The 9,853-nt window shown below is 41.9% G+C and overlaps 1 protein-coding gene across 1 annotated transcript in view; it reads left to right on the top strand.

Annotated features, from left to right (window-relative positions):
- The first annotated feature begins 1,309 nt into the window (after positions 1-1,309).
- med24 (mediator complex subunit 24) overlaps positions 1,310-9,853 on the top strand; it is a 42,725-nt gene continuing 34,181 nt past the window's right edge. The window contains exons 1-13 of the mRNA XM_060939328.1: positions 1,310-1,411; positions 2,903-3,050; positions 4,555-4,637; positions 6,576-6,614; positions 6,837-6,910; positions 7,214-7,437; positions 7,603-7,714; positions 7,784-7,934; positions 8,018-8,131; positions 8,218-8,265; positions 8,527-8,609; positions 8,851-8,937; positions 9,029-9,140. Of these exons, the coding sequence (XP_060795311.1) occupies positions 2,912-3,050; positions 4,555-4,637; positions 6,576-6,614; positions 6,837-6,910; positions 7,214-7,437; positions 7,603-7,714; positions 7,784-7,934; positions 8,018-8,131; positions 8,218-8,265; positions 8,527-8,609; positions 8,851-8,937; positions 9,029-9,140 (1,266 nt within the window). The 5' untranslated portion in view covers positions 1,310-1,411; positions 2,903-2,911. The remainder of the gene's footprint in view (positions 1,412-2,902; positions 3,051-4,554; positions 4,638-6,575; positions 6,615-6,836; positions 6,911-7,213; positions 7,438-7,602; positions 7,715-7,783; positions 7,935-8,017; positions 8,132-8,217; positions 8,266-8,526; positions 8,610-8,850; positions 8,938-9,028; positions 9,141-9,853) is intronic.

Raw genomic sequence — 9,853 nt, 5'->3', positions numbered from 1 at the left:
TCGACCACTCCTGGGGAGGGTAACAATGGTCTTGAATTTCCTCCATTTGTACACAATCTGTCTGACTGTGGATTGGTGGAGTCCAAACTCTTTAGAGATGGTTTTGTAACCTTTTCCAGCCTGATGAGCATCAACAACACTTTTTCTGAGGTCCTCAGAAATCTCCTTTGTTCGTGCCATGATACACTTCCACAAACGTGTGTTGTGAAGATCAGACTTTGAGAGATCCCTGTTCTTTAAATAAAACAAGGGTGCCCACTCACACCTGATTGTCGTCCCATTGATTGAAAACACCTGACTCTAATTTCGCCTTCAAATTAACTGCTAATCCTAGAGGTTCACCTACTTTTGCCACTCACAGATATGTAATATTGGATCATTTTCCTCAATAAATAAATGACCAAGTATAATATTTTTGTCTCATTTGTTTAACTGGGTTCTCTTTATCTACTTTTAGGACTTGTGTGAAAATCTGATGATGTTTTGGGTCATATTTATGCAGAAATATAGAAAATTCTACAGGGTTCACAAACTTTCAAGCACCACTGTAAATTGGTTCAAATAACCAAACAGTCAAGGGCACTTGAGGTATAGCAGGTAAACATGAAACATGAAATAAGCAGTATAAACAAACTAGCAGCTGTTAAGATGAGGTAGTGCGGAATAGTGCAAATGAGTGCAAATGCAAACATATACATTTTATTAACAGCATGTAATAATTGTATCCATTTATAGCTACATTTAGTGTTGTTTGATGTCGAGTTAGTTCCTGTTATCACTTATATTATAACAGCAATTTTGGATTGCGCAAAAATTGATATTAAAAAAAAAACAAAAGAAGTTTTACTTTTTATATTCAAAAGCCAATGGGGATGCAAACATTTGGACTCAACTGTAAATAAATCAGACAAACAAATGTGTTTCTAATATGGTGGACACAATATGAAAAAAACCCACCTAACTTGGTTAAACTGTACACACACAGACACACTGAAATCTCACAAACAACAGTATTGAATGAACAGTAACCAATCAGGCGAGGCGCAGTTTGAGCTGGCCAATAGCATTTACGAATACTGATTCCTCAGCTGTACAACTCCTGACCAATCAACTCGCATGGTATTACTTTCAAAATGGCGACTGTTGAAAATAGTTAGTGCGAGTTCTTATTCCTACCCATATTCTGAGAAATCCCGCCTTCCACTCCAGGATGGGCTAATACGACTGAGTACTACAATATCATTGGATAATTGCAGAACCTTATCAAAGTGACAACCAATCATATTAAAGAAGGCGGGCTTTGTCCGAATACGGGTGAGGAAAACTATGACTATAATGTTTGTCTGAAGGAAGTAAAAAGCTTGCCATCAAGCGCATTATTATTACTATTTAGGAATAGAAATACGAGTAGGTAAGTATATTCTACATAATACAAGCCTACTATAAATAAAAAGTATAATTATATTGTGTTGATTCTGAAATGTATTCCTTTTATCACGTTAGCCGGCTAATGCTAAGGGAACAATAAGGTTTAAAGTTGATGAGGTTTGATCGGGTTTAATACATCCAGCTAACTAGATGAGTTTAAACCTAAAAACTAAAATCAATGTTAATAAAGCATGGATGCAGTTATGCCTAAATAACAAACAAATGCTACACTGTGGCCACCAATTAGCATCATGCTGCTACCATTTAGTTAACCATTACACACTACAAACAAACAAACAAACAAACAACAACTGTTTACATTTCAGACTATTATAAAGAAAACCACTTAATCAGTAAACATTTTATCACTTGTAATTTTAAAACGTGAGGTGTGTTTTGATAGTAATATCACTTTATAGATATTTATTTATTTATTTATTTATTTAAAAAAAAAAAAAAGTGTCCCAGTTATCAGCATAGCATAAGTTTATTAAGTTAATTTCACTGCCATTTTGTTGCCCTGTTTTCACTTTGGGGAACGGTTTACTACATTACCCACAATGCTGTTCGACTACATTATGGTGAGTGGGATTTGACCCTCACTTTTGGCCCTTTTCCACTACCCTTTTTCAGCTCGCTTCAGCTCACTTCAGCCCGACACGGCTCGCGTTTCGACTACCTCAGAACAGTACGACTCAGCTCGCTTCAGCCCTGCTTAGCACCCAAAACTCGCACGGTTTTGGAGTGGGGCTGAAGCGAGCCAAACCGAGCTGAGTGAGACTGGGGGCGTGAGGAGACACTCCCCTGTGCACTGATTGGTGAGGAGGAGTGTCCTCACATGCCCACACACGCCCCGCGAGCGCGCTGGGATCTGTAAACACCGTAAACCCGGAAGAAGGAGAATTACGAGAATTATGAAGCCTTATGTGCCTCGCCTCATCTATACGCTCTTGCCAGTATCTGTTGGCGTTGTCGGCGACAACAAGCCACAGCACCAAGACCAGCAACACTAATGACTCCATGTCCTCCATGTTTATTGTTTACTCTCCGGGTTGTGAGACTACCGCTTAAAAGCTCACTGATGTCACTGTTTGTGCCGCTTAAAGACATCACGTGACGTCCACCCACTTTCGCTAACTCCACCCAATGTGTCCACCCACTTCCAGCCAGCACGGTTCAGCGCGGTTGTAGTCGAAATGCAACTTCAATAGCCCCGCTCAGCTCGACTCAGCACGGCACGGCTCAGCCGCGTTTGTAGTGGAAAAGCGGCATTTGTCTCTGGCTAGAGAGCGTGATGCAGCGGTGCTTTAATCCTTTAGTCTGTCCACTCTGCTCAAACAGATCACCTTCCAAAGCCTGACTACCGTCAGCTCCATCACCATCTCGTAGATCGCTAACGAGCAGAGTTGATTTTCTGAGACTTTGATTCTGGGAGAATAAGTCAGAGATCATTTACGTTCTGTTTTCCTTTCAGGTTTTCTTTATGCGCAAATTGAAGATGGTGAACCTGAAGCAAGCCATCCTGCAGGCGTGGAAGGAGCGCTGGAGCGACTATCAATGGGCTGTCAACATCAAGAAGAACTGCCCCAAGGGAGCCACGTGGGATTATCCCAATCTTGCAGGTCTCTGAGGGGAAACACGATGTACCTCGGTTCAGAAAATTTACTCATGATTCAGTATTTCATTACTTTTTCCATCACCATGACTGAGACATGGTGTTCCTAAGTCCCCATACTGAATTGAGTTCCCTTTCTTGCACCATGTACCACGGGAGACAAGCCAGAACGTGTGGGTGGAGCTTAAAAAAAAAAGAACGCAGAGCACCACTAGTGTTCTTGAAGTGGAAACATAAGTTTTAAACAGCAGTGAAATGTTTCAAAGTGTTAAGCAGTAATAAAAATCTGAATCGGGTTACTGCACCTTCTGCTTGGACCCCTAAATCTAGCCACAAGCAGTGATCTGCGGGGTCCAAGCATGTGTTGCACATATGAACCTACTGGTCAGTTCTTGCTAATTTGCATCAACGTATTTACCAATTGTGATTTTTTTTTTTCCTTTTGCACACTCAAATTTATATGCCGCATTTTTTTTCCCATGCCAGCTGTTTCTTATACTTTACATGCACTCGCTATATAGGGTGTAACGTAAGGGTTGTAGACCAGCATAGTGCACGATGTGCTCAATAGATCATAGCCACAGGAAAGAAACGTCTCGAATTTCTCTATTGTCATATGTAACGTTAAGTCTTTCCAAAAAGTAAAGTATTGGCACCCAAGGCTTTGTGATCAGTCACGCACCCTGTGAGAAATCTTAGCCCGTAATATAATCTACACTCACTGGCCACTTTAATAGTAACTTGTTCTTGAGTCTAAGATTCCTGTTCTTGGCTGCAGCAGTGGAACCCAGTGTGGTCTTCTTTCTGCTGCTGCATGGTGAGATGCTTTTCTGCTCACCACGGGTGTAAAGAGTGATTGAGAGTTACTATATCCTTCCTGGCAGCTCAAACCAATCTGGCCATTTTCCTCAACAAGGTATTTCCACCCACAGAACTGTCACCCACTCACTCAGTGTTTTTTGCACCATTCTGTGTAAACACTAGAGACTGGTGTGTGTGTGTGTGTGTGAAACCCCCAGGAGATCAGCAGTTTTTGAAATACTCAAACCAGTCCATCTGGCTCAAACCAACACCCATGCCACAGTGAAAGTTCCACTTTGAGATCAGTTTTTCCCATTCTGATGTGTGAAGTGAACATTAACTGAAGCTCTTGATTTGTATCTGCACGATTTTATGGATTGTGCTGCTGTCAAGGAATTGGCTGATTAGAGAACTGCAGAAAACAGCAGGCATGTGGGTGTTCCTAATAAAGTGGCCGGTGAGTGTATATAAATAAGCACTCCCATTGTTATGTGGTACAGATAGTCCTGGATATGGATTCGCAACTGAGCTGGAGCTTGTGGTGTGATTCTCACATGGCTTTCTGTCCGCTTTGATGGAACACATTTTTTTGCCCTGTTAAACTGCTAAAATTTCACAAGTGCTTAGAACTGTAGCATGCAGCACGATCTTACCTTATGATTAAAGATGTTTTTTGTCCTGATTGGTGTTTATTTCTTTCACCAATCTAGAAGCTTTGTTGGAGCAGGCGATGATCGGACCATCTCCAAACCCCCTGATTCTCTCTTATTTGAAGTACGCTATCAGTTCCCAGGTTGGTCGATGACTGCGATTGTTAAAAATGTGGTTAAAAAAAGTGGAGCGGGTCAAGGTAGAGGTGTGTACTGGGATGGGGATCAGGGAGAAGCAAACAAAAAATAAAAAAAATAAAGTTTTTTTTTTTAAAATGTGGGTATGAGTGGGTCGTCAGTGTTGTGGAACACGAAAAGGGTCAGATTTTGCCACAACACAGTTGCGTTTTACTTTTATTATAGCATAACAAACAGCAATTTGACAGTTTTTACATCACATACACCATTTAAAAAAAAGGGCTGTATACATTTTAGCATTTTTATTTTTTTTTAACATTTCACATCCGGGCGGCACGGTGGTGTAGTGGTTAGCGCTGTCGCCTCACAGCAAGAAGGTCCGGGTTCGAGCCCCGCAGCCGGCGAGGGCCTTTCTGTGCGCAGTTTGCATGTTCTCCCCGTGTCCGCGTGGGTTTCCTCCGGGTGCTCTGGTTTCCCCCACAGTCCAAAGACATGCAGGTTAGGTTAACTGGTGACTCTAAATTGACCGTAGGTGTGAATGTGAGTGTGAATGGTTGTCTGTGTCTATGTGTCAGCCCTGTGATGACCTGGCGACTTGTCCAGGGTGTACCCCGCCTTTCGCCCGTAGTCAGCTGGGATAGGCTCCAGCTTGCCTGCGACCCTGTAGAAGGATAAAGCGGCTAGAGATAATGAGATGAGATGAGATTTCACATCCATAATTCAGCAATTTAACTATGCTTGCGTACCATGTGCTTTTAGAAATCTACCAAAATGTACTGTTTTCCAGAGAAACAATACCTGCTGATAAACCTTTCAAATTCTTTTAAAACCACCAGGTGGCGGTCATTATCATATATATATTTTTTTCGGAACTGGTTTTTATTCACTTGTATGTGATTTTTGCAGTGTTTTTTCCTACAGTGTTTTCAAATGCTACTTTGCTAAAACTGGTAAAATCATTTACCCTGTCCACACTAGGGATTTTGTACCGATATATGATACTTCTTTCGTACCGCAACACCTGTCCACACTAGCAACTATACCGGTACTGTAGCGATATAACTGTATCAGTACAAAACCCACAAATGTATGGATTTCGTACCGGTACAGTATCGGTACTGTAGCGCTTCGCTGTAGTGTGGACAGATGAAGCGGTTCTGTATCGATACAAATATAATGCGCAAGCGCAGTGAACCATTCCTACGTCTTCCGGGTTATTCATACAATACGCACGTGCTTTCCAGCTGTAAATAAAACGACCGTGGAGCTACATGGAGCAAAGACGAAGTTATGTGTTTGTTGGCGCTTTGGGGAGACGAGCGGTGCCAGGAACAGCTGGAACAGGAGATTCGTTTTCTTTGTTTCTTTCTCAACTGCCTCGCGTGTTTTATACGATTCGACTGAATAAATGACCACCAGAAATACAGACTGTACATTGACAACAAAAAGCACACACACGTTGTTTCATCCGCCATATTCTCGGAAGGAAGTTACTCGGTAACCATGGAAAAATTTCGCACACGCGCATTTCAACTACCGTGAAAGAAAACCGCAAACATTTCTCGCTAGTGTGGACAGATGCACTAAACTGTACCGGTATACTTTGTATCGATACAGTTATACCACTATCGTACCGGTATATATGTGAACACGGCTTTAATTATTGTTATTTTAAATCTTTCATGTAACCATGAAAGAAAAGCCTGCTCCATGTTTAAGTGACTAATTTGCTTATAATTAATTCGGAAGTAGAAAAAACTGAGATCACTAGAAAATATCATGGAGTGGGCCACGCAAAAAAAAAGTCATAAAACTTTAACTGAATGGCATATTTTTCCAAAGTGAATATTCTGTCCAAAAACTTCAACATTATATGTCTTAGCTTTTGTCCCTGAAACAGCAGGCATGTAAGCATTTTGTTTGAAACCCCTTTTGTCCTGTAGATGGTGTCCTACTCCAGCGTACTCACTGCTATCAGCAAGGTCAGTGTTCATTCTACACCTCCGTGTGTGTTAATCATTTTTAAGTAAAAAAAAAAAATTTATTTTGCAATAGTTTGGAGAAATGTTATTCGCGTAAAGTATCAACAGCATCCCAGACAGTGTACCTGGAACCTTCGAGGTGGAAGTGATCAGAAAGCTCACAATTTAAAACAATTTCTTTGGTTGTGCTTGTTTGGCTGAGTGTGTGTGTTTCATCCCCAGTTCGACGATTTCTCGCGAGAACTCTGCGTCAAGTCGCTCTTGGAGATCATGGGCATGTTTTCCAACCGTCTCAGGTACGTCAAGCGGAACATCACGCATCACCTCCTTTTTTGTTTTCGGAAACCATGCATCAAGATTATATAAACTCATCCATTTCGAGTTACTGTAGAAACGGAGAGACTTTCTAACCAGTCAGAAATGAGAATTCATGCTAGCGTGGTATTTGACGTTGTAAAATGTGTGTTTTTGTATTTGATTTTATTTTTTTACACCAAAGTTAAAATTATGCTTATAAAACATGGTGAAATAAACACATACCAATAGTGCAGTTAAATCCTTGATAAACGAATCATCCTTTGCATTTTTTCCACCGGTAGCTGCCATGGTAAAGCAGAGGAGTGTATTGCGCTGTGCCGGGCGCTGCTAGGGGCAGTCGTCTGGCTCCTTCAGGGCTGTGCCTGGTACTGTGAGAAGCTTAAAGAGCCTAGTGCCGCACCAGGGGGCGATACCAGCCTTCGAGCTTGCCAGGAGCGCCTGGAGAACCTTCTTCAACGGGCCAAGAATCGAGCCCTGATGCACATCGCCCGATTGGAGGAACAGGGTGCGTGCGTGTTTACCTTAACTTGGTGAAATTTTGCATCAGAAATGAACATAAGCATTAGTATTAATACACAGTTATTTTTAGATTTTTGTTTGCTAGCCTCACAAACAAAAAAGCGGCGCTAGTAAGGGTGCTACTGTGATGTTCATTTTTCTATTCAATCAGCTTCCTGGAGCAACATGGAGCAAGCGTTAATAAAACTCAGCGAGAATCTGGGCAGCATGACCAATCAGACACTGAAGAGCAAGCTGGACGAGTGTGTGATACTGGTGAAGAGGTGAGAGCTCAAGCCTCATGTGTTGCAACTAAACCGAACCCCATAGTGAAACGTCTTCATTCGGTTCAGTGTCCCACAGATGCTGAGCGTCCAGTGTGAGCCGCCCGTCCAGACATCCTTCCCGTCGGTCCACGCCTTCATCATGCTGGAGGGGACCATGAACCTCACAGGGGAAATGCAGCAGTTGGCCGAGCAGCTCCGAATGATCAAGTGGATACAGGTAGGACCAGACCTGAGCTTTCTCTGTTCTCGTCTCTGTTGCAGACCTCGTACGTTCATCTGTGCCTGGGTTTTCTGTTCCAGCGCATTCCAGCGCCACTGTTTGTCCTTGAGATCTGGAAAGCTTGCTTCACTGGGCTCATCGAGTCTCCAGAAGGCACCGAGGAGCTCAAATGGACTGCGTTCACGTTCCTTAAAGTCTGCTTTTTATAGATATATTTTAAACGTATTAAACAAACATACCTAGTTATGCTTCTGATCTTATGATTGCTGTTTGTTCACAGATTCCTCAGGTTCTTCTGAGGTTCAAGAAATACCCTCAGGGGGAGAAGGTACGAGTAACGCCACTCATTTATGGGCCGTCAGACCAGAAACCTTTTTACTTTCCATTAAAAAATGTTCTGACTGTGAGTCACTAGGGCAGAGCTGGGAATGAGTCGTTACTATCGAAACGAGATTAGAGTTTGATGTGCGGAAATGTTTAACCTCCGTGGGGTGTAAAAGATGTTGTGATGATCATGGTAAAGTTTTATTTTATTTCATAAACTGCTATGCAGAAACGCACACGACACTGTGTTTGTGTTATATTTCAGGACTTTACGGAGGAAGTGAACGTGGCGTTTGAGTATCTGTTGAAGCTCACACCACTGCTGGACAAAGCTGACCAGCGATGCAAGTATGAGAAAATTTACGTTGTGAAAAACTGTATCATGATTCATGTTGATTTTATAATACCACTCTGAATGACATCCATATCATAATGATTCAGTAAAAACGCACAAATTTAGAAAATTAACATATGAAACAAATATCACATGACCTCAGAATAAGTTTGATGTTTTGAAGTATGTGTAATAATAATTATTGTAGTGTTGCATGATATATTGTCTCACTGGATTGTGTGTGTGTGTGTGTAGCTGTGACTGCCTGAGTCTGCTGCTCCAAGAGTGCCATAAACTTGGCTTGCTGTCTGAATCTAACATGGCCGCCCTCACGGCTAAACGGTACTTTTTTAAAATTTTTTATTTATTATTTTTTTAAAAAACGCCTAGTATTCACACCTAAATTCAATGTCTAATTTAATTTTTTCTTTAGGGCTGAAGACAGGGAATATGCCCCGAAGCTGAAAACAGCAGAGAATGCCAACATCCAGCCGAACCCAGGCCTCATACTGCGCGCTGAGCCGACCGTCACCAACATACTAAAGGTCTTTACATTACAAACACTGAGAGAACTTCTGTCAGTTATAACACTGAAGACTGAGGCTACATCCACACGACAACGGCAACGAGATTTTTTTTTTTTTTTAAATATCGCGTCCACATGGGCAACGGATCAGTAAAATATCAGGTCCATATGGCAACACAACGCTTGCTGAAAACGATGCAATACACATGCCACACCACTACGTGCGCTGTAAGACGGTCCCATCGGAGATACCAGAACAATAGAAGAAGTAGGACGCATGCGCATGTAACGGGTTTATTTTTTTTCACTTGCCATTGTGTGTAGTGGTGGGGAAATTCTGCGCTGGCCCTTTAAGAGCGCAGGTAGTTATGGGAACGAGGCGCTGGCCTCTTTCAGTTCGTTTTGGAAATGTAAGCGCCAATGTGTGTGAACATTTTGAAAAGCAGTCTTATCCAATAAAAAAAAGAAATTCAAGAAATGGTTCAGTTACTTGTTTTATTTAAAAGAAAAGCTGTATACAAAAGTGAATGCAATGCAGTGGTTCATACAAAACAGTCTGTTGAAGGGTCTTCTGACCCTTTTCCCCTCTGCCTCCATTATAGTCAGGTAACTGTTGCTTTGTGTGGAAGGCTGTACTTTCTGTTCATCAAAGCAGGTGTAAATTGTCTGTCTGGCAGAATCAGTCAGGTTAATGTGTAAACAATTTCTGTTACGAATGATGCACGCGAGAGT

This window comes from Neoarius graeffei, chromosome 14, assembly GCF_027579695.1.
Source record: "Neoarius graeffei isolate fNeoGra1 chromosome 14, fNeoGra1.pri, whole genome shotgun sequence".
Classification (NCBI taxonomy): Eukaryota; Metazoa; Chordata; class Actinopteri; order Siluriformes; family Ariidae; genus Neoarius; species Neoarius graeffei.
The sequence above is the reverse complement of the archived record's forward strand: the minus strand, read 5'-3'. Positions and strand labels throughout refer to the sequence as shown.